The 23,699-nt window shown below is 47.8% G+C and overlaps 1 protein-coding gene across 1 annotated transcript in view; it reads right to left on the bottom strand.

Annotated features, from left to right (window-relative positions):
- Nucleotides 1-2,919: 2,919 nt before the first annotated feature.
- The window catches only part of LOC129821675 (platelet-derived growth factor D-like), a 57,380-nt gene continuing 36,600 nt past the window's right edge, over nucleotides 2,920-23,699 (bottom strand). Inside the window, exons 2-6 of the mRNA XM_055879269.1 lie at nucleotides 16,166-16,355; nucleotides 14,997-15,174; nucleotides 3,630-3,683; nucleotides 3,052-3,259; nucleotides 2,920-2,939 (exon numbers count right to left, since the gene is read on the bottom strand). Of these exons, the coding sequence (XP_055735244.1) occupies nucleotides 2,920-2,939; nucleotides 3,052-3,259; nucleotides 3,630-3,683; nucleotides 14,997-15,174; nucleotides 16,166-16,355 (650 nt within the window). The remainder of the gene's footprint in view (nucleotides 2,940-3,051; nucleotides 3,260-3,629; nucleotides 3,684-14,996; nucleotides 15,175-16,165; nucleotides 16,356-23,699) is intronic.

Below are 23,699 nucleotides of genomic sequence, written 5' to 3'. Positions count from 1 at the left end.
TAACACAGTCATGTGTCTGGTCCAGTCTGTTGAACACATTCATGTGTCTGGTCCAGTCTGTTGAATACAGTGATGTGTCTGGTCCAGTCTGTTTAACACAGTGATGTGTCTGGTCCAGTCTGTTTAACACAGTGTAGTGATATGTCTGGTCCAGTCTGTTGAACACAGTCATGTGTCTGGTCCAGTCTGTTGAATACAGTGATTTGTCTAGTACGGTCTGTTTAACACAGTGATGTGTCTGGTCCAGTCTGTTGAACACAGTCATGTGTCTGGTCCAGTCTGTTGAACACAGTCATGTGTCTGGTCCAGTCTGTTGAACAAAGTGTAGTGATATGTCTGGTCCAGCCTGTTGAACACAGTGATGTGTCTGGTCCAGTCTGTTGAACACAGTCATGTGTCTGGTCCAGCCTGTTGAACACTGTGTAGTGATGTGTCTGGTCCAGTCTGTTTAACACAGTCATGTGTCTGGTCCAGTCTGTTTAACACAGTCATGTGTCTGGTCCAGTCTGTTGAACACAGTCATGTGTCTGGTCCAGTCTGTTGAACACAGTCATGTGTCTGGTCCAGTCTGTTTAACACAGTGATGTGTCTGGTCCAGTCTGTTGAACACAGTGATGCGTCTGGTCCAGTCTGTTTAACACAGTGATGTGTCTGGTCCAGTCTGTTTAACACAGTGATGTGTCTGGTCCAGTCTGTTGAACACAGTGATGTGTCTGGTCCAGTCTGTTTAACACAGTGATGTGTCTGGTCCAGTCTGTTTAACACAGTCATGTGTCTGGTCCAGTCTGTTTAACACAGTCATGTGTCTGGTCCAGTCTTTTGAATACAGTGATGCATCTGGTCCAGTCTGTTGAACACAGTGATGCGTCTGGTCCAGTCTGTTGAACACAGTGTAGTGATGTGCCTGGTCTAGTCTGTTGAACACAGTGTAATGATGTGTCTGGTCCAGTCTGTTGAACACAGTGTAGTGATATGTCTGGTCCAGCCTGTTGAACACAGTGATGCGTCTGGTCCAGTCTGTTGAGCACAGCGATGCGTCTGGTCCAGTCTGTTTAACACAGTCATGTGTCTGGTCCAGTCTGTTTAACACAGTCATGTGTCTGGTCCAGTCTGTTTAACACAGTCATGTGTCTGGTCCAGTCTGTTTAACACAGTCATGTGTCTGGTCCAGTCTGTTGAACACCGCGATGCGTCTGGTCCAGTCTGTTTAACACAGTCATGTGTCTGGTCCAGTCTGTTGAACACAGTGTAGTGATATGTCTGGTCCAGTCTGTTGAACACAGCGATGCGTCTGGTCCAGTCTGTTGAACACAGCGATGCGTCTGGTCCAGTCTGTTTAACACAGTTATGCGTCTGGTCCAGTCTGTTGAACACAGCGATGCGTCTGGTCCAGCCTGTTGAACACAGTGTAGTGATATGTCTGGTCCAGTCTGTTGAACACAGTGTAGTGATATGTCTGGTCCAGTCTGTTGAACACAGTGTAGTGATGTGTCTGGTCCAGTCTGTTGAACACAGTGTAGTGATGTGTCTGGTCCAGTCTGTTGAACACAGTGATGTGTCTGGTCCAGTCTGTTTAACACAGTGTAGTGATGTGTCTGGTCCAGCCTGTTGAACACAGTGTAGTGATATGTCTGGTCCAGTCTGTTTAACACAGTGTAGTGATGTGTCTGGTCCAGTATGTTGAACACAGTGATGTGTCTGGCCCAGTATGTTGAACACAGTGATGTGTCTGGTCCAGTCTGTTGAACACAGTGATGTGTCTGGTCCAGTCTGTTGAATACAGTGATGTGTCTGGTCCAGTCTGTTGAATACAGTGATGTGTCTGGTCCAGTCTGTTGAATACAGTGATGCGTCTGGTCCAGTCTGTTGAATACAGTGTAGTGATGCGTCTGGTCCAGTCTGTTGAATACAGTGTAGTGATATGTCTGGTCCAGTCTGTTTAACACAGTGTAGTGATGTGTCTGGTCCAGTATGTTGAACACAGTGTAGTGATGTGTCTGGTCCAGTCTGTTGAACACAGTGATGTGTCTGGTCCAGTCTGTTGAATACAGTGATGTGTCTGGTCCAGTCTGTTTAACACAGTCATGTGTCTGGTCCAGTCTGTTTAACACAGTGATGTGTCTGGTCCAGTCTGTTTAACACAGTGATGTGTGTGGTCCAGTCTGTTTAACACAGTGATGTGTGTGGTCCAGTCTGTTGAACACAGTGATGTGTCTGGTCCAGTCTGTTGAACACAGTGATGTGTCTGGTCCAGTCTGTTGAACACAGTGTTGTGTCTGGTCCAGTCTGTTTAACACAGTCATGTGTCTGGTCCAGTCTGTTGAACACAGTCATGTGTCTGGTCCAGTCTGTTGAACACAGTGATGTGTCTGGTCCAGTCTGTTGAACACAGTGATGTGTCTGGTCCAGTCTGTTGAACACAGTGATGTGTCTGGTCCAGTCTGTTTAACACAGTGTTGTGTCTGGTCCAGTCTGTTGAACACCGTGATGTGTCTGGTCCAGTCTGTTTAACACAGTGATGTGTCTGGTCCAGTCTGTTGAACACAGTCATGTGTCTGGTCCAGTCTGTTGAACACCGTGATGTGTCTGGTCCAGTCTGTTGAACACCGTGATGTGTCTGGTCCAGTCTGTATAACACAGTGTTTGACACATCACATGTTTTGTCTCTGAGAGGGAGGAAAGATACACGTTAACCTCTGACCAACTACAACAAGCAGCAACAGAGAAACCTCACGTCTTCCCCTCCACTACACACACACACACACACACACACACACACACACACACACACACACACACACACACACACACACACACACACACACTTTCCGTGAAGCCCCCGTCTCTCTATAAGAGCTGGGAGAACATTTACCTTCTCTCATTTTCCCAAGGTCACCTTGAAGGTTTTCTACTGGCTGACTAAGAAACGGCTCCCTTCACTGAAGCACAGACCACAATATGTACTCCTTTGAAATGGTTTTTCTTTGTGTGTGTAAGCACCTGTGTGTGTGTGTGTGTTTGTGTCTGTGTGTGTGTCCAGTATGTTATTACTCTTGTTCTGTCTGCTGTGCTGGTAGGCCCGGGGTCTGTACATGGCCGTCTCTCTGTACAAGCTGTCCAGGTCCTGTCTCCAGCTGCCAGGGTTGAGGTGGCGGAGGAGCTGCTCCACTGTGTTGAAGGATGCTATGGTCTGGTCCAACGCTGCTGCTGTCAGAGGAACATCAGTCACCGCTGGAGCCAACACTGACAGACTGTCCTCCTGGATGAGGGGTGGAGAAGGAGGAGGGGGTCAAAAGTTCTGAGCAGGGACACAAGGTCTTCTTTAGTCTTTGAGAGCCTTCTAGTGTGTCTGTCTGTGTGTGAGTCTATGGAGCGCAGCACCAGTATCTGAGCTGCCCTCTGACTGTGCATGTGAAAGGTTTACGAAGGTCAGGGGACAACCTTGATCTTTTTAAAATCAGCCTAACGACTGGGCACTAGAGCCCTCTATCTGTCTCCAGGCTGGGACCAGGAGTTTCTCCTGCTGCTGATCAGGAGGGTTAGGGGGTCTGACAGAGGGGCTGTGAGGTGCAAACACAGGTAGGTGTGTGTGTGTGTTTGTGTTGAGCATGCTTGCATGTCCAACTCACCATCAGGGTCACAGCCTCCCAGTTAGTCTTCGATGCTGTAGGAAGAGAATCATCCTGGAGGAAGGAAGGCGAGAGAGAATGAAGGAGTGGGATTTGGGTTATTCTGGTGCGTTTACATAACTCCTGTCAGAACATCAGGATAATCCCTGGTTGAATTCCAGGTGATGGTATCGGGGGCTGGTCAGGACTTGTCTGTCTGTGTTTGATTAGCATTCATCTGTCTAACATTGTGCTAATGGGAGTTTGTCACAAAGCTGCTGAGAAAGGTTCACAGACAGTCCCTAATGGTTGAGCAGTGTTCCTCTCTTGGGCCCAGATTCACACAACACTTCTTACACAATAACTTAACCTCTATGGGATCTGTGACCCCCCCGCCTCCCCCCATGGGACAGTTGAGCTAAAGTGCGCTAATGTGATTAGCATGAGGTTGGAAGTAACAAGAACATTTCCCAGGACATAGACATATCTGATATGGGCAGAACGCTTAAATTATTTCTAATCTAACTGCACTGTCCAATTTACAGTAGCTATTACAGTGAAATAATGCTATATTATATTGTTTGAGGAGAGTGCACAGTTATGAACTTGAAAATGTATCAATAAACCAATTAGGCACATTTGGGCAGACTTGATACAACATTTTGAACAGAACTGCAATGGTTCCTTGGATCAGTCTAAAACTTTGCACATACACTTCTGCCGTCTAGAGGCCGAAATGAAAAAATTGCACCCAAACTGGAATAATAGATTGTGGCCTTTCGCTTGCATTTCATTATTATATTTTACCAGATCTAATGTGTTATCCTCTCTTGGGTACGTGAGACGTTAGCGTCCCACCTCTTCAACAGCCAGTGTAACTGCTGGGCGCCAAATTCAAATACAGAAATACTCATTATAAAAATTCAGAAAACAAAACATATGTTATATATGTTTAAAGATGAACTTCTTATGAATCCAGCCACGGTGTCAGATTTGAAAAATGCTTTACGGCGAAAGCATACCTTACGATTATTTGAGAACATAGCCCACTAGACAAATCATTACAAACAGTAACGAGCCAAGTGGAACAGTTACACAAGTCAGAAATAGAGATACAATTAATTCCTTACCTTTGATGATCTTCATATGGTTGCACTCAGCAGACATTCATTTACTCAATAAATGTTCCTTTTGTTCGATAAAGTCTCTTTATATCCAAAAACCTCAGTTTTGTTTGCACATTTTCTTCAGTAATCCAAAGGCTCAAACGCAGTCAAAACAGGCAGACAAAAAAAATCTAAATTGTATCCGTAAAGTTCACAGAAACATGTCAAACGACGTTTATATTCATTCCTCAGGTTGTTTTTAGCCTAAAGAATCGATAATATTTCAACCGGACAATAACGTCGCCAATATAAAAGGTAAACAAGAAAGGCACTCTCTCGGTCTCGCGCATGAAAAAGCTCTGTGACACTTTAGGGTCCACTCATTCAGACTGCTCTTACTTCCTCATTTTTCAGAATACAAGCCTGAAACAATTTCTAAAGACTGTTGACATCTAGTGGAAGGCATAGAAATTGCAATGTGAGTCCTAAGTTAATGGATACTGTAATGGCATTGAATAGAAAACTACAAAACCAAAAAAATAAATACTTCCTGAATGGATTTCTCAGGTTTTTGCCTGCCAAATCAGTTCTGTTATACTCACAGACACTATTTTAACAGTTTTGGAAACTTTAGAGTGTTTTCTATCCAATATATAAATCTACCAGTTATATGCGTATCATATATTCTTGGACCAAGAAGCAGGCAGTTTAATTTGGGCATGCATTTCATCCAAAATTTCGAATGCTGCCCCATACCCTAGAGAAGTTAAATTCTCCGACATTAATTTTACATTTCCACAAACTTCAAAGTATTTTCTTTCAAATGGTATCATGAATATGCATATCCTTGCTTCAGGTCCTGAGCTACAGGCAGTTAGATTTGGGTATGTCATTTTAGGCGAAAATTGGGGGAAAAAGGGTCTGATCCTTAACGGTTTAAGAAGCTTCTTAAGAAAAAATGTATAAATTCATAAGATCGTTCGTAAGTGCAATATCTTAAGATTTAATGATTTTCTTACGAACTTCTCAAATATCTTCGGTTCTAAAAACAAGTTATTGGGTTTAAAATAATCAATACTGAAACTTGCAGATGAAGTTTGTGAGTGAATTAAACATGTTCAATTGCTTTCATGAGATTTTTCTCTCACTGCCCTGAGTTTAAGACAAGGGTTTAGCCATCTTGGATTAAGAACATCTGCAAGAACAAATCCAAAAGCTTAATTTTCAAGAATGTAATTCTTTCTTAACTGAGAAATAATAGTCCAGTCTGTTGAACACAGCGATGCGTCTGGTCCAGTCTGTTGAACACAGTCATGTGTCTGGTCCAGTCTGTTGAACACAGTGTAACATAAGAAATAACACAAGAACATTTCCAATAAATTTGGGAATAACAATTTAACTTTATTCATAAGTCTACAGTGAAGAACAAAATAACATTTACATTACATTTAAGTCATTTAGCAGACGCTCTTATCCAGAGCGACTTACAAATTGGTGCATTCACCTTATGACATCCAGTGGAACAGCCACTTTACAATAGTGCATCTAAATCTTTAGGGGGGGGGGGGGGGGGGGGGGGGGGGGGTCAGAAGGATTGCTTTATCCTATCCTAGGTATTCCTTAAAGAGGTGGGGTTTCAGGTGTCTCCGGAAGGTGGTGATTGACTCCGCTGTCCTGGCGTCGTGAGGGAGTTTGTTCCACCATTGGGGTGCCAGAGCAGCGAACAGTTTTGACTGGGCTGAGCGGGAACTGTACTTCCTCAGTGGTAGGGAGGCGAGCAGGCCAGAGTTGGATGAACGCAGTGCCCTTGTTTGGGTGTAGGGCCTGATCAGAGCCTGAAGGTACTGAGGTGCCGTTCCCCTCACAGCTCCGTAGGCAAGCACCATGGTCTTGTAGCGGATGCGAGCTTCAACTGGAAGCCAGTGGAGAGAGCGGAGGAGCGGGGTGACGTGAGAGAACTTGGGAAGGTTGAACACCAGACGGGCTGCGGCGTTCTGGATGAGTTGTAGGGGTTTAATGGCACAGGCAGGGAGCCCAGCCAACAGCGAGTTGCAGTAATCCAGACGGGAGATGACAAGTGCCTGGATTAGGACCTGCGCCGCTTCCTGTGTGAGGCAGGGTCGTACTCTGCGGATGTTGTAGAGCATGAACCTACAGGAACGGGCCACCACCTTGATGTTAGTTGAGAACGACAGGGTGTTGTCCAGGATCACACCAAGGTTCTTAGCGCTCTGGGAGGAGGACACAATGGAGTTGTCAACCGTGATGGCGAGATCATGGAACGGGCAGTCCTTCCCCGGGAGGAAGAGCAGCTCCGTCTTGCCGAGGTTCAGCTTGAGGTGGTGATCCGTCATCCACACTGATATGTCTGCCAGACATGCAGAGATGCGATTCGCCACCTGGTCATCAGAAGGGGGAAAGGAGAAGATTAATTGTGTGTCGTCTGCATAGCAATGATAGGAGAGACCATGTGAGGTTATGACAGAGCCAAGTGACTTGGTGTATAGCGAGAATAGGAGAGGGCCTAGAACAGAGCCCTGGGGGACACCAGTGGTGAGAGCGCGTGGTGAGGAGACAGATTCTCGCCACGCCACCTGGTAGGAGCGACCTGTCAGGTAGGACGCAATCCAAGCGTGGGCCGCGCCGGAGATGCCCAACTCGGAGAGGGTGGAGAGGAGGATCTGATGGTTCACAGTATCGAAGGCAGCCGATAGGTCTAGAAGGATGAGAGCAGAGGAGAGAGAGTTAGCTTTAGCAGTGCGGAGCGCCTCCGTGATACAGAGAAGAGCAGTCTCAGTTGAATGACTAGTCTTGAAACCTGACTGATTTGGATCAAGAAGGTCATTCTGAGAGAGATAGCAGGAGAGCTGGCCAAGGACGGCACGTTCAAGAGTTTTGGAGAGAAAAGAAAGAAGGGATACTGGTCTGTAGTTGTTGACATCGGAGGGATCGAGTGTAGGTTTTTTCAGAAGGGGTGCAACTCTCGCTCTCTTGAAGACGGAAGGGACGTAGCCAGCGGTCAAGGATGAGTTGATGAGCGAGGTGAGGTAAGGGAGAAGGTCTCCGGAAATGGTCTGGAGAAGAGAGGAGGGGATAGGGTCAAGCGGGCAGGTTGTTGGGCGGCCGGCCGTCACAAGACGCGAGATTTCATCTGGAGAGAGAGGGGAGAAAGAGGTCAGAGCACAGGGTAGGGCAGTGTGAGCAGAACCAGCGGTGTCGTTTGACTTAGCAAACGAGGATCGGATGTCGTCGACCTTCTTTTCAAAATGGTTGACGAAGTCATCTGCAGAGAGGGAGGAGGGGGGGGAGGGGGAGGAGGATTCAGGAGGGAGGAGAAGGTGGCAAAGAGCTTCCTAGGGTTAGAGGCAGATACTTGGAATTTAGAGTGGTAGAAAGTGGCTTTAGCAGCAGAGACAGAAGAGGAAAATGTAGAGAGGAGGGAGTGAAAGGATGCCAGGTCCGCAGGGAGGCGAGTTTTCCTCCATTTCCGCTCGGCTGCCCGGAGCCCTGTTCTGTGAGCTCGCAATGAGTCGTCGAGCCACGGAGCGGGAGGGGAGGACCGAGCCGGCCTGGAGGATAGGGGACATAGAGAGTCAAAGGATGCAGAAAGGGAGGAGAGGAGGGTTGAGGAGGCAGAATCAGGAGATAGGTTGGAGAAGGTTTGAGCAGAGAGAAGAGATGATAGGATGGAAGAGGAGAGCGTAGCGGGGGAGAGAGAGCGAAGGTTGGGACGGCGCGATACCATCCGAGTAGGGGCAGTGTGGGAAGTGTTGGATGAGAGCGAGAGGGAAAAGGATACAAGGTAGTGTTCGGAGACTTGGAGGGGAGTTGCAATGAGGTTAGTGGAAGAACAGCATCTAGTAAAGATGAGGTCAAGCGTATTGCCTGCCTTGTGAGTAGGGGGGGAAGGTGAGAGGGTGAGGTCAAAAGAGGAGAGGAGTGGAAAGAAGGAGGCAGAGAGGAATGAGTCAAAGGTAGACGTGGGGAGGTTAAAGTCACCCAGAACTGTGAGAGGTGAGCCGTCCTCAGGAAAGGAGCTTATCAAGGCATCAAGCTCATTGATGAACTTTCCGAGGGAACCTGGAGGGCGATAAATGATAAGGATGTTAAGCTTGAAAGGGCTGGTAACTGTGACAGCATGGAATTCAAAGGAGGTGATAGACAGATGGGTAAGGGGAGAAAGAGAGAATGACCACTTGGGAGAGATGAGGATCCCGGTGCCACCACCCCGCTGACCAGAAGCTCTCGGGGTGTGCGAGAACACGTGGGCAGACGAAGAGAGAGCAGTAGGAGTAGCAGTGTTATCTGTGGTGATCCATGTTTCCGTCAGTGCCAAGAAGTCGAGGGACTGGAGGGAAGCATAGGCTGAGATGAACTCTGCCTTGTTGGCCGCAGATCGGCAGTTCCAGAGGCTACCGGAGACCTGGAACTCCACGTGGGTCGTGCGGGCTGGGACCACCAGGTTAGGGTGGTCGCGGCCACGCGGTGTGAAGCGTTTGTATGGTCTGTGCAGAGAGGAGAGAACAGGGATAGACAGACACATAGTTGACAGGCTACAGAAGAGGCTACGCTAATGCAAAGGAGATTGGAATGACAAGTGGACTACACGTCTCGAATGTTCAGAAAGTTAAGCTTACGTTGCAAAAATCTTATTGACTAAAATAATTAAAATGATACAGTACTGCTGAAGTAGGCTGGCTAGCAGTGGCTGCGTTGTTGACTTTGTTTGAAAGTGTAGCTGGCTAGGTAACCTCGATAGCTGGCTAGGTAACCTCGGTAACTGGCCAGATAATTAGCCTAACTACACAATTGTCCTAGATACAAGGACAGCAAAGACAACTGTGTAGCTAGCTAACACTACACTAATCAAGTCGTTCCGTTGTTCCGTTGAATGTAATAGATTCTACAGTGCTGCTATTCGGTGGCTAGCTGGCTAGCTAGCAGTGTTGATTACGTTACGTTACGTTAAAAGGACGAAAATAGCTGGCTAGCTAACCTAGAAAATCGCTCTAAACTACACAATTATCTTTGATACAAAGACGGCTATGTAGCTAGCTAAGATCAAACAAATCAAACCGTTGTACTGTAATGAAATGAAGTGAAATGTGATACTACCTGTGGAGCGAAGCGGAATGCGACCGGGTTGTTGAATGCGGAGGGACTTTTTTTTGTTAAGTTAAGAAGAAATGTGTTCTTAAGAAGGTTTTGTGAATCTGGGCACTGTCCTCCTCACAGACCCCTTCATCAGACACAGAGAGGTGCTCTATGTAGAGGAGAGATACCACACTCACTGTTTGTGAAAAGTGACTTGTGAACACACCCCTTGCAGATGTGCAACTGCCGCTGGTTGATATTCTATGTAATGGGTAAAGGCTCTCCTAAAAACACACTCTGCAGTTCATAGAGCCTGTTTACTTCAGCTCTGTTAAGTTCATAGTGAACCTGAGGGAACAACTATACATCTGCATAACATGCAGTCTGAACCCACTTAAAAACTATGTGTACTCTGTGTGTGCACTCTGTGTGTGTGTGTACTCTGTGTGTGTGTGTGTATACTCTGTGTGTGTGTGTGTGTGTGTACTCTGTGTGTGTGTGTGTGTGTGTACTCTGTGTGTGTGTGTGTGTGTGTACTCTGTGTGTGTGTGTGTGTGTGTACTCTGTGTGTGTGTGTGTGTGTGTGTACTCTGTGTGTGTGTGTGTGTGTGTGTGTGTACTCTGTGTGTGTGTGTGTGTGTACTCTGTGTGTGTGTGTGTGTGTACTCTGTGTGTGTGTGTGTGTGTGTGTACTCTGTGTGTGTGTGTGTGTGTGTGTACTCTGTGTGTGTGTGTGTGTGTGTGTACTCTGTGTGTGTGTGTGTGTGTGTACTCTGTGTGTGTGTGTGTGTGTGTACTCTGTGTGTGTGTGTGTGTGTACTCTGTGTGTGTGTGTGTGTGTACTCTGTGTGTGTGTGTGTGTACTCTGTGTGTGTGTGTGTGTACTCTGTGTGTGTGTGTGTACTCTGTGTGTGTGTGTGTGTACTCTGTGTGTGTGTGTGTGTACTCTGTGTGTGTGTGTGTGTACTCTGTGTGTGTGTGTGTGTGTACTCTGTGTGTGTGTGTGTGTGTACTCTGTGTGTGTGTGTGTACTCTGTGTGTGTGTGTGTACTCTGTGTGTGTTCATGTTATGTATGAGTCTGCAAATGCATGTGTGTGTGTTATACTGTATTTGTGCATGCTGTGTGTGTGTGTGTGTCTATATTATGTCTGAGCCTTTGAATGCATGTGTGGGTGTGTCATATGAAATCAGAGATGACTTAAAAAGTTTAGTGACTAATCTTTTGTTTTATAGCATCCGTTTCTCACGTGCAACCCACAGATACACACTGTGTTTTGACAGGAACCTCTCTGACTTCATACACAGCTAGGGTATTGAGCTTCGACTTCCTCATTGCTATGAGGCTCATACATGAGTAGTGTGTGTGTGTGGCCCCTGCAGCAGCCCCAGATGTGTATCTCAGTTAGCATCTGACCTTATTAGGCAATAAGCCGTCAGATTCAGTAAACTGTCCCACAGTCCTGTGCTTCAGAGGGGAATGCAGGGACAGCTGGGCTAAAGCCACACACACGCACCTGGGATTTTAATAGGAAGAACAGTTTACAGTGCCTTAAGAGAGCAGGTCAACAGGGACACGAAACCATGTCTGGTAGCTGGGAGAGTCGTGGCAGATTAGACTAGGTCCTCCTGGGTAGAAACGTTTTCAGATGGTCACAGGGTAAGAAGGGAAGTAGTGCTTTCAGGGTGAAACAACAAATAAGAGATATTGCAAAAAAAATGTGTATTGCCATAATTGACTTGTGTTTCCATGCACCTGCTACTAATAATGTGTCTGTAACACTTCCTCTCAGACATGTTCTTTCTGTAGGAGATTAATGGTATCGCTTTGCCACAGACAGTGTTGGTTTCTGGGAATATCTATTTATGTATTTATGGGAAAACCTCAATGGGTTCCAGAATAGCTGCAGAGCCTGGCAACATCTGGGAGTCTCCGGGAACAGAGTAGAGTTCCTGGATCATATTCCTGCCTGGATGGATCTGCAGTTCAGAGGAACTCCACAATTGTTTTACCTAAGCAAGTCAGTTATGAAAAAAAGTATTATTTACAATGACAGCCTACACCAGCCAAACCCGGACAATGCTGGGCCAATTGCGCGCCAACCTATGAGACTCCCAATCACGGCCGGTTGTGAGACAGCCTGAATCGAACCAGGATGTCTGTAGTAACACCTCTAGCACTGAGATGCAGTGCCTGAGACTGCTGCGCCACTCAGGAGCCTAAATTCACTAAGCCTGAATCACTGGTTCTAGAGGATTCCTCGTTAAGGAAATTAAGAAAAGCACTACAGCATTCAGTCATGGTCATGTTATTGCATTGTGTTGTTGTGTATGAGTGTGCGTGTACATGTGTGTGAACAGTGCATTCGGATCATATTCAGACCTCTTGACTTTTTCCAAATTTTTTTGCGTTACAGCCTTTTTCCAAAATTGATGATTTTTTCCTCCATCATCAATCTACACACCATACTCCATAATGGAAATAATAATATTTGAAATATGACATTTACATAAGTATTCAGACCCTTTACTCAGTACTTTGTTGAAGCACCTTTGGCAGCGATTAAAGCCTCGAGTCTTGGGTATGACACTACAAGCTTGGCACACCTGTATTTGGGGAGTTTCTCCCATTCTTCTCTGCAGATCCTCTCAAGCTCTGTCAGGTTGGATGGGGAGCGTTGCTGCACAGCTATTTTCAGATCTCTCCAGAGATGTTCGAAGAGGTTCAAGTCCGTGCTCTGGCTAGGCCACTCAAGAACATTCAGAGTCTTGTCCCGAATCCACTTCTGCGTTGTCTTGGCTGTGTGCTTAGGGTTGTTGTCCTGGTGGAAGGTGAACTTTCACCCCAGTCTGAGGTCCTGGGAGCAGGTTTTCATCAATGGTCTCTTTGTACTTTGCTCCGATCATCTTTTCCTCAATTCTGACTAGTCTTCGAGTCCCTACCGCTGAAAGAAATCCCCACAGCATGATGCTGCCACCACCATGCTTCACCGTAGGGATGATGCCAGGTTTCCTCCAGACGTGACGCTTGGCATTCAGGCCAAAGAGTTCAATCTTGGTTTCATCAGACCAGAGAATCTTGTTTCTCATTGTCTGAGAGTCTTTAGGTGCCTTTTGGCAAACTCCAAGCAGGCTGTCATGTGCCTTTACCTGAGGAGTAGCTTCCATCTCTGCCATAAAGGCCTGATTGGTGAAGGGCGGCAGAGATGGTTGTCCTTCTGGATCTCCCATCTCCACAGAGGAACTCTGGAGCTCAGTCAGAGTGACCATCGGGTCTTTGTCACCTCCCGGACCAATGTGCTTCTCCCCCGATTGCTCAGTTTGGATGGATGGCCAGCTCTAAGAAGAGTCTTGGTGGTTCCAAACTTCTTCCATGTAAGAATAAATGGGGCCACTGTGTTCTTGGGGACCTTCAATGATGCAGACATTTTTTGAAACCCTTCCCCAGATCTGTGCCTCGACATAATCCTGTCTCAGAGCTCTGCAAACATTTGCATCAACCACATGGCTTGGATTTTGCTCTGACATCCACTGTCAACTGTGGGACCTTATATAGACAGGTGTGTGCCTTTCCAAATCATGTTCAATGAATTTAATTGACTTCAAGGATGATCAATGGAAACAGGATGCACCTGAGCTACATTTCGAGTGTCTGAATGGTCTGAATAATTATGTAAATAAGGTATCGTTTTTAAAAATATTTAATACATTTGCAAACATTTTGGCTTGTCATTATGGGGTATCGTGTGTAGATCGATGAGGATGTTTTTATTTATTTAGAATTAGGTTGTAACAACAAAATGTGGAAAAAGTCCAGGAATACATTCCGAATTAAGGTTTTGGGTTAAAGCAGAAGACGTATTGTGGTTTTGTTATCAAATCAAATGTATTTATATAGCCCTTCTTACATCAGCTGATATCTCAAAGTGCTGTACAGAAACCCAGCCTAAAACCCCAAACAGCAAGCAATGCAGGTGTAGAAGCACGGTTGTTTTGTGGTTATGGTTGTATTGTGGTTATGTTGTTTTGTGTTTGTGGATGTGTTATGGTTGCATTATGGATGAGTAATGGTTGTATTGTGGTTGCGTACTGGTTGTACTGTGGTTGTGTTGTGGTTGTGATGACAAATGACTGATTTGGAGGAACTAGACTCTCTCTCGCTCGTAACACTCCCTCTTCGCTCTCTCTCTCTCTCTCCTCAAATTCCCTCTCTTTGTTCCTTAGGAGTTATCAGCTGTCAGCATGATAGGATCTGAGACACCTGTTCTCTACCTTCCTCTCTCTCTCCCTCCTCCACCTTATCTATACAGCAGGGCAGAACAAATTAGAGCTGTTAAATGAAGCCTCTTACAGCCCTAGAGGTGGAGGGAAAAGTGTGTGGGTACTGGGAGGCCAATCTAATGGCAGCTTCCCTGTCTGGGAAAGTGTGTTGGTTTCTCACACGCACACCCGCCCCCACGCACAGGGTGTCACTGTGCTGAGGACACAAAGCAGGCAGCTACACACAAGGACAAAGGAATAACAAAGAACAAAAGGACAACATGAGGCACTGTGGAGAAGGAATAATAACGGACATATGCCGACCTCTCCAGGCGAAAGAGACGGAAGAGAGATGAGGGGGGAGGAGAGATGGAGAGGAGAGAGAGAGGTGAGGGGGGAGGAGAGATGGAGAGGAGAGAGAGAGAGGTGAGAGAGACTTTCAGGATATTTTAGAATGGAGAGGAGTGCAGAGTGGTATGAGATAATGTGTGTTTAAAGTCAAATGCTTTAGAGGGCAAAATAAAAAACCTCTTGCTCTCTTTAGTAATATGTCTGAAAGCCAAGGGAACATCGACACATCTAAATCCTCCTCCACTATTCAACTACTGACGTAGCCAATCTTCTGATCCAGACTGGGCTTTATAAAGAGTACATACTCAGTCTCCCTCCACCTCTCCCTCCTCTTTTGTCAAGTTAGACGTCTTACAAAGGAAACAGACGTTAGTGGGTTTAGTCATCTAATTCCCACAGCTTGTTACCTCAGGAAGGATTTTGGTAGCACCATACTTGAACCATCTGTCATACAAACTACATTAGACTGTCATAAGGATGACATAAGAGATTCATTGGCCGTTATAACACCAGCTTTGGGTCTTTACTTTTCAACACCTTTGTGGAATGAGATGCAGTCAGATCCCGACGTTCACTTACCTGTAGAGAAAAGTGGAGTTTGAAGCCAGGCTTGGCCACGAAGTAGTCGTCTGACTTGAAGGAGACTTTGAGGGTGTTGGTTTTGGAGGTAAGACGAGGGGGGACTCTCTGACCACACCATCTCCCCCAGACAATAGTACTGGTCTCTGACATGTCCTCCACCTCCACAAAGTCATATCTGCGAGGGAAGGGGGAGAGGAGGGGCTCACTAGCTTTTCAATCAATGGATTTAATATAAGAACGGATCAATCAATGGATTTAATATATCAACGGATCAATCAATGAATAATCACTGTTCATTAGAAAAGGTATAATTGTTGGTGAGCCAATCACCAGTCATCTCCCTCCCCCTCTTTATATATTTCCCTTCCTCTCCCCTCTCGCTTTCCCTTCCTCCCCCCTCTCGCTTTCCCTTCCTCCCCCTCTCGCTTTCCCATCCTCTCCCCTCTCGCTTTCCCATCCTCTCCCCTCTCGCTTTCCCATCCTCTCCCCTCTCGCTTTCCCATCCTCTCCCCTCTCGCTTTCCCATCCTCTCCCCTCTCGCTTTCCCATCCTCTCCCCTCTCGCTTTCCCATCCTCTCCCCTCTCGCTTTCCCATCCTCTCCCCTCTCGCTTTCCCATCCTCTCCCCTCTCGCTTTCCCATCCTCTCCCCTCTCGCTTTCCCATCCTCTCCCCTCTCGCTTTCCCATCCTCTCCCCTCTCGCTTTCCCATCCTCTCCCCTCTCGCTTTCCCATCCTCTCCCCTCTCGCTTTCCCATCCTCTCCCCTCTCGCTTTCCCATCCTCTCCCCTCTCGCTTTCCCATCCTCTCCCCTCTCGCTTCCCCATCCTCTCCCCTCTCGCTTCCCCATCCTCTCCCCTCTCGCTTTCCCATCCTCTCCCTTCTCTCTTGTCTAAAGTGCTTACAAAGACAGATGCCTTTGGTTTGGGGATTAAAAGCCTATTCTCTCTTCTCACCCTCAAGGACATATTCTTCATTACTGCATAGACGACAACCTTCATCCATCCCTCCCTCCCTCCTCTCTGTAGATGTTGATACCCTCATCAGAGGGATGCCAGCCTACTCTCTTCACTCAAATCTCCCTTTTCATCCGTTACAAACTCAGCCAACTTTCTCTCTCCCTGGCACTTCAATCTTTCACCTCTCTATCCTCTCCTCCCTCTCTCACCTGCAGACTTCGTTCTCTGGTTCCTCCAGTGCAAAGTGGGAGTCAAACTCCAGGGTGATGCGGGTGTTGTGGGGCGACAGTAGTTTCCATGACAACTGCAGGTTCCTGGGATAGGCGTTAGGAAAGCGGGGGCTCTGGATGACTCCGCCCGTTGCCGTTACCGTGACGATCTCTTCTTTCCGGTACAAGTCTGTAATGTGATTGCTGTCTATTAGCAGTTATAACTGGTATAGGTTAGTGAGTTTACTCTCTGGCATTTCATACACAGAGAGTCAGAGAGAGAGAGAGAGAGACCGAGAGAGAGACAGCGACCGAGAGAGAGAGAGACAGCGACCGAGAGAGAGAGAGACAGCGACCGAGAGAGAGAGAGACAGCGACCGAGAGAGAGAGAGACAGCGACCGAGAGAGAGAGACAGAGAACGAGAGAGAGAGACAGAGAACGAGAGAGAGAGACAGAGAACGAGAGAGAGAGACAGAGAACGAGAGAGAGAGACAGAGAACGAGAGAGAGACAGAGACCGAGAAAAACAGAAAACGTGACCGAGAGACAGACAGAGACCGCGAGATAGACAGAGACCGAGAGAGAGACAGAGACAGAGACCGACAGAGACAGAGACAGACAGAAAGACAGAGACCGACAGAAAGACAGAGACCGACAGAGAGACAGAGACCGACAGAGAGACAGAGACCGACAGACACCGACCGAGACCAACAGAGCAAGAGAGATACCGAGAGAGACCAACAGACACCGAGACAAAAAGAGACCGAGAGAGACACCGAGACCGAGTGAGAGAGACCGAGAGAGAGAGAGACCGAGACAGAGAGAAAGACCGAGACAGAGAGAGAAACAGAGAGATAGAGAGCGAGACAGAGAGAGAGAGAGAGTGACAGACACAGAGAGATAGAGCGACAGAGAGAGCGGCAGAGAGAGCGGCAGAGAGAGCGGCAGAGAGAGCGGCAGAGAGAGCGGCAGGCAGGCAGGCAGACAGACACAGAGAGAGAGAGGCAGAGAGAGAGAGAGACAAAGAGAGAGAGATAGAGAGAGATAGAGACAGAGAGAGACAGAGAGAGACAGAGAGAGAGGAGACAGAGAGAGAGAGAGTGAGAGAGAGAGACAAAGAATAACAGTAAACAACACTGTTCCAATAAATACAGTTTATAGACCTACATAGTCCTAATGCTCTGTGACTACATAGTCCTAATGCTCTGTGACCACATAGTCCTAATGCTCTGTGACTACATAGTCCTAATGCTCTGTGACCACATAGTCCTAATGCTCTGTGACTACATAGTTCTAATGCTATGTGACTACATAGTCCTAATGCTCTGTGACCACATAGTCCTAATGCTCTGTGACTACATAGTTCTAATGCTATGTGACTACATAGTCCTAATGCTCTGTGACTACATAGTCCTAATGCTCTGTGACTACATAGTCCTAATGCTCTGTGACTACATAGTCCTAATGCTCTGTGACTACATAGTCCTAATGCTCTGTGACTACATAGTCCTAATGCTCTGTGACTACATAGTTCCCCTAATGCTCTGCGATTATATTCCTCCTAATGCTCTGTGACTGAATCTGAGGACATTAATCCATCTCTCTACTGCTCTCACTCAGTGGAAGTAGTTATTGTGACCCATACAGGGGCACAGGGTTAGTGAGTGGTGTCAAATGAGGAAAGGTCTTGAATATCTGCTCGACCCCACATGATCGCTAGCAACTATAGAAACACACTTCTCTCCCCCTCCCTCCATCATTTCTCCCTCACACACCATCCGTCATGTCTCTCTCTGACGACTGGTAGTACCTGTATCCATAGTGATGTTAATTACGCCATGTGAAACAAGGAACATGATGTGTGTGCGTCTCTGTGTGTGTGTGTACGGTGGTAAGTGTGTCAGTAGAAGACACAGCAGAGGGAGAGAAGGAGGAGAGCAGTGATGCATGGAATGGCCAATCCAACGGAATCCCAAATGTAACCATTTACACATACAGCGCATTCGGAAAGTATTCAGTATTCCGTTGACTTTGTCCAAATTTTGTTAAGTTACAGCCTTATTCTAAAATGGATTAAATATACTTTTTCCCCCCTCAATCTACACACAGTACCCAATAATGACAAAGCTAAAACTGTTTTTGCTAATTTATGTTAAAAAATCAAAAAACAGAAATACCTTATATGCATAAGTATTCAGACTAGGGATGCACGACACATCGGTAAGCATGTCGGAATCGGGGGATATTAGCTAAAAATGGCGACGGCATTATGTTTATGTAGTAAAACCGCATAAACATAATGTGAAGTTAAAGTGTACTGTTAGCTAGTTAACGTTAGCTGGCAGGCTCACTAGCTAACGTTATGTGTATGCTCTCCACTTTCTGGAGGTCTGAGTTTTGAAATCAGTGGAATTTGAGTATGACAGCTAAGAAGATGAGGAAAACACCAGTCTGGAATATATCATCAACCTAGGCAACCATGCATGGTATCAGACAGGAGACGTGTCCAACCATCTATGGTATCAGACAGGAGACGTGTCCCACCATGCATGGCATCAGACAGGAGACGTGTCCAACCATGCATGGCATCAGACAAGAGACGAGTCCAACCATGGTATCAGACAGGAGACGGGTCCAACCATGCATGGTATCAAACAGGAGACGTGTCCCACCATGCATGGTATCAGACAGGAGACGCGTCCAACCATGCATGGTATCAAACAGGAGACGGGTCCCACCATGCATGGTATCAAACAGGAGACGTGTCCCACCATGCATGGTATCAGACAGGAGACGCGTCCAACCATGCATGGTATCAAACAGGAGACGTGTCCCACCATGCATGGTATCAGACAGGAGACGCGTCCAACCATGCATGGTATCAAACAGGAGACGTGTCCCACCATGCATGGTATCAGACAGGAGACGCGTCCAACCATGCATGGTATCAGCCAGGAGACGGGTCCAACCATGCATGGTATCAAACAGGAGACGTGTCCCACCATGCATGGTATCAGACAGGAGACGTGTCCAACCATGGTATCAGACAGGAGACGAGTCCACCCATGCATGGTACCAGACAGGAGACGAGTCCAACCATGCATGGTACCAGCCAGGAGACGAGTCCAACCATGCATGGTATCAGACAGGAGACGCGTCCAACCATGCATGGCACCAGTCAGGAGACGAGTCCAACCATGCATGGTACCAGCCAGGAGACGAGTCCAACCATGCATGGTATCAGACAGGAGACGCATCCAACCATGCATGGCACCAGTCAGGAGACGAGTCCAACCATGTATGGTATCAGACAGGAGACGTGTCCCACCATGCATGGCATCAGACAGGAGACGTGTCCAACCATGCATGGTATCAGACAGGAGACGTGTCCCACCATGTATGGTATCAGACAGGAGACGAGTCCAACCATGCATGGTATCAGACAGGAGACGGGTCCAACCATGCATGGTATCAGACAGGAGACGTGTCCAACCATGGTATCAGACAGGAGACGAGTCCACCCATGCATGGTACCAGACAGGAGATGAGTCCAACCATGCATGGTATCAGACAGGAGACGTGTCCCACCATGCATGGTATCAGACAGGAGACGTGTCCCACCATGCATGGCATCAGACAGGAGACGAGTCCAACCATGCATGGCATCAGACAGGAGACGAGTCCAACCATGCATGGTACCAGACAGGAGACGAGTCCAACCATGCATGGTACCAGACAGGAGACGAGTCCAACCATGCATGGTACCAGCCAGGAGACGAGTCCAACCATGCATGGTATCAGACAGGAGACGCGTCCAACCATGCATGGTACCAGACAGGAGACGTGTCCAACCATGCATGGTACCAGCCAGGAGACGAGTCCAACCATGCATGGTATCAGACAGGAGACGAGTCCAACCATGCATGGTATCAGACAGGAGACGAGTCCAACCATGCATGGTATCAGACAGGAGACGAGTCCAACCATGCATGGTATCAGACAGGAGACGTGTCCAACCATGGTATCAGACAGGAGACGAGTCCACCCATGCATGGTACCAGACAGGAGACGAGTCCAACCATGCATGGTATCAGACAGGAGACGTGTCCCACCATGTATGGTATCAGACAGGAGACGTGTCCCACCATGCATGGCATCAGACAGGAGACGAGTCCAACCATGCATGGTACCAGCCAGGAGACGAGTCCAACCATGCATGGTATCAGACAGGAGACGAGTCCAACCATGCATGGTATCAGACAGGAGACGCGTCCAACCATGCATGGTACCAGACAGGAGACGTGTCCAACCATGCATGGTACCAGCCAGGAGACGAGTCCAACCATGGTATCAGACAGGAGACGAGTCCAACCATGCATGGTATCAGACAGGAGACGCGTCCAACCATGCATGGCATCAGACAGGAGACGAGTCCAACCATGCATGGTACCAGACAGGAGACGTGTCCAACCATGCATGGTACCAGCCAGGAGACGAGTCCAACCATGCATGGTACCAGCCAGGAGACGAGTCCAACCATGCATGGTATCAGACAGGAGACGAGTCCAACCATGCATGGTATCAGACAGGAGACGAGTCCAACCATGTATGGTATCAGACAGGAGACGTGTCCCACCATGCATGGCATCAGACAGGAGACGTGTCCAACCATGCATGGTATCAGACAGGAGACGTGTCCCACCATGTATGGTATCAGACAGGAGACGAGTCCAACCATGCATGGTACCAGCCAGGAGACGGGTCCAACCATGCATGGTATCAGACAGGAGACGTGTCCAACCATGGTATCAGACAGGAGACGAGTCCACCCATGCATGGTACCAGACAGGAGACGAGTCCAACCATGCATGGTATCAGACAGGAGACGTGTCCCACCATGTATGGTATCAGACAGGAGACGTGTCCCACCATGCATGGCATCAGACAGGAGACGAGTCCAACCATGCATGGTACCAGACAGGAGACGAGTCCAACCATGCATGGTACCAGACAGGAGACGAGTCCAACCATGCATGGTACCAGCCAGGAGACGAGTCCAACCATGCATGGTATCAGACAGGAGACGCGTCCAACCATGCATGGCACCAGTCAGGAGATGAGTCCAACCATGCATGGCATCAGACAGGAGACGAGTCCAACCATGCATGGTACCAGACAGGAGACGTGTCCAACCATGCATGGTACCAGCCAGGAGACGAGTCCAACCATGCATGGTATCAGACAGGAGACGAGTCCAACCATGCATGGTATCAGACAGGAGACGAGTCCAACCATGCATGGTATCAGACAGGAGACGAGTCCACCCATTTATGGTACCAGACAGGAGACGAGTCCAACCATGCATGGTATCAGACAGGAGACGTGTCCCACCATGTATGGTATCAGACAGGAGACGTGTCCCACCATGCATGGCATCAGACAGGAGACGAGTCCAACCATGCATGGTACCAGCCAGGAGACGAGCCCAACCATGCATGGTATCAGACAGGAGACGAGTCCAACCATGCATGGTATCAGACAGGAGACGCGTCCAACCATGCATGGTACCAGACAGGAGACGTGTCCAACCATGCATGGTACCAGCCAGGAGACGAGTCCAACCATGGTACCAGCCAGGAGACGAGTCCAACCATGGTATCAGACAGGAGACGAGTCCAACCATGCATGGTATCAGACAGGAGACGAGTCCAACCATGCATGGTATCAGACAGGAGACGAGTCCAACCATGCATGGTATCAGACAGGAGACGTGTCCAACCATGGTATCAGACAGGAGACGAGTCCACCCATGCATGGTACCAGACAGGAGACGAGTCCAACCATGCATGGTATCAGACAGGAGACGTGTCCCACCATGTATGGTATCAGACAGGAGACGTGTCCCACCATGCATGGCATCAGACAGGAGACGAGTCCAACCATGCATGGCATCAGACAGGAGACGAGTCCAACCATGCATGGTACCAGACAGGAGACGAGTCCAACCATGCATGGTACCAGACAGGAGACGAGTCCAACCATGCATGGTACCAGCCAGGAGACGAGTCCAACCATGCATGGTATCAGACAGGAGACGCGTCCAACCATGCATGGCACCAGTCAGGAGATGAGTCCAACCATGCATGGCATCAGACAGGAGACGAGTCCAACCATGCATGGTACCAGACAGGAGACGTGTCCAACCATGCATGGTACCAGCCAGGAGACGAGTCCAACCATGGTATCAGACAGGAGACGAGTCCAACCATGCATGGTATCAGACAGGAGACGAGTCCAACCATGCATGGTATCAGACAGGAGACGAGTCCAACCATGCATGGTATCAGACAGGAGACGAGTCCAACCATGCATGGTATCAGACGGGAGACGAGTCCAACCATGCATGGTATCAGACAGGAGACGAGTCCAACCATGCATGGTATCAGACAGGAGACGTGTCCCACCATGTATGGTATCAGACAGGAGACGTGTCCCACCATGTATGGTATCAGACAGGAGACGATTCCAACCATGCATATCATCAGACAGGAGACGAGTCCAACCATGGTATCAGACAGGAGACGAGTCCAACCATGCATGGTACCAGACAGGAGACGAGTCCAACCATGGTATCAGACAGGAGACGTGTCCAACCATGCATGGTTTCAGACAGGAGACGAGTCCAACCATGCATGGCATCAGACAGGAGACGAGTCCAACCATGCATGGTATCAGACAGGAGACGAGTCCAACCATGCATGGCATCAGACTTGTCCAACCATGTATGGTACCAGACAGGAGACGTGTCCAAACATGCATGGCATCAGACAGGAGACGAGTCCAACCATGTATGGTATCAGACAGGAGATGTGTCCCACCATGTATGGTACCAGACAGGAGACGTGTCCCACCATGCATGGTACCAGACAGGAGACGTGTCCCACCATGCATGGCATCAGACAGGAGACGAGTCCAACCATGGTATCAGACAAGAGACGAGTCCAACCATGATTTAAACTGGTAAGATTTTCAGATAATACACGTTTCTAATTTTGACAGAGAGTGGTTTCATTTCAAGTGCAGTGTTAGCTAGCTTACGTTAGCTGGCTGGGTCATTAGCTAATGTTATGTGTATGATCTTGTTATGTGTATGATCTTATTCTTCGTATCTCAGACACATTTGTTTGACTAGTTATAGCCATAGAACCTGGTGGTTAGCTACCTGCAGATTCATGCATGGTAGTAACATCATCAGTTGTGATTATGGTCCATTGTTTAGCTAGCTAGCTACATGTCTTAACAAAAGACTCCACTCTAATTTTGACAAAGTATTTTCATTTCAAGTTAAAGTGTACTGTTAACTACCTAGCAAACGTCAGCTGGCTGGCTCGCTAACTAACTAACTAACTTTAAGTCATGTCATGTGTTGGGATTCATTGTTTACCTAGCTAGCTATCTAGCTACATTTCTTAACAAAAGACTCCCGTCTGGCTCTGTCAGTCTGGCTCTGTCCGTCTGTCCGTCTGGCTCTGTC

The sequence above is a fragment of the Salvelinus fontinalis genome, chromosome 24 (assembly GCF_029448725.1).
Source record: "Salvelinus fontinalis isolate EN_2023a chromosome 24, ASM2944872v1, whole genome shotgun sequence".
NCBI lineage: Eukaryota > Metazoa > Chordata > Actinopteri > Salmoniformes > Salmonidae > Salvelinus > Salvelinus fontinalis.
Note: the sequence above shows the minus strand (reverse complement) of the source record. Positions and strands in the feature narration are given on the sequence as shown.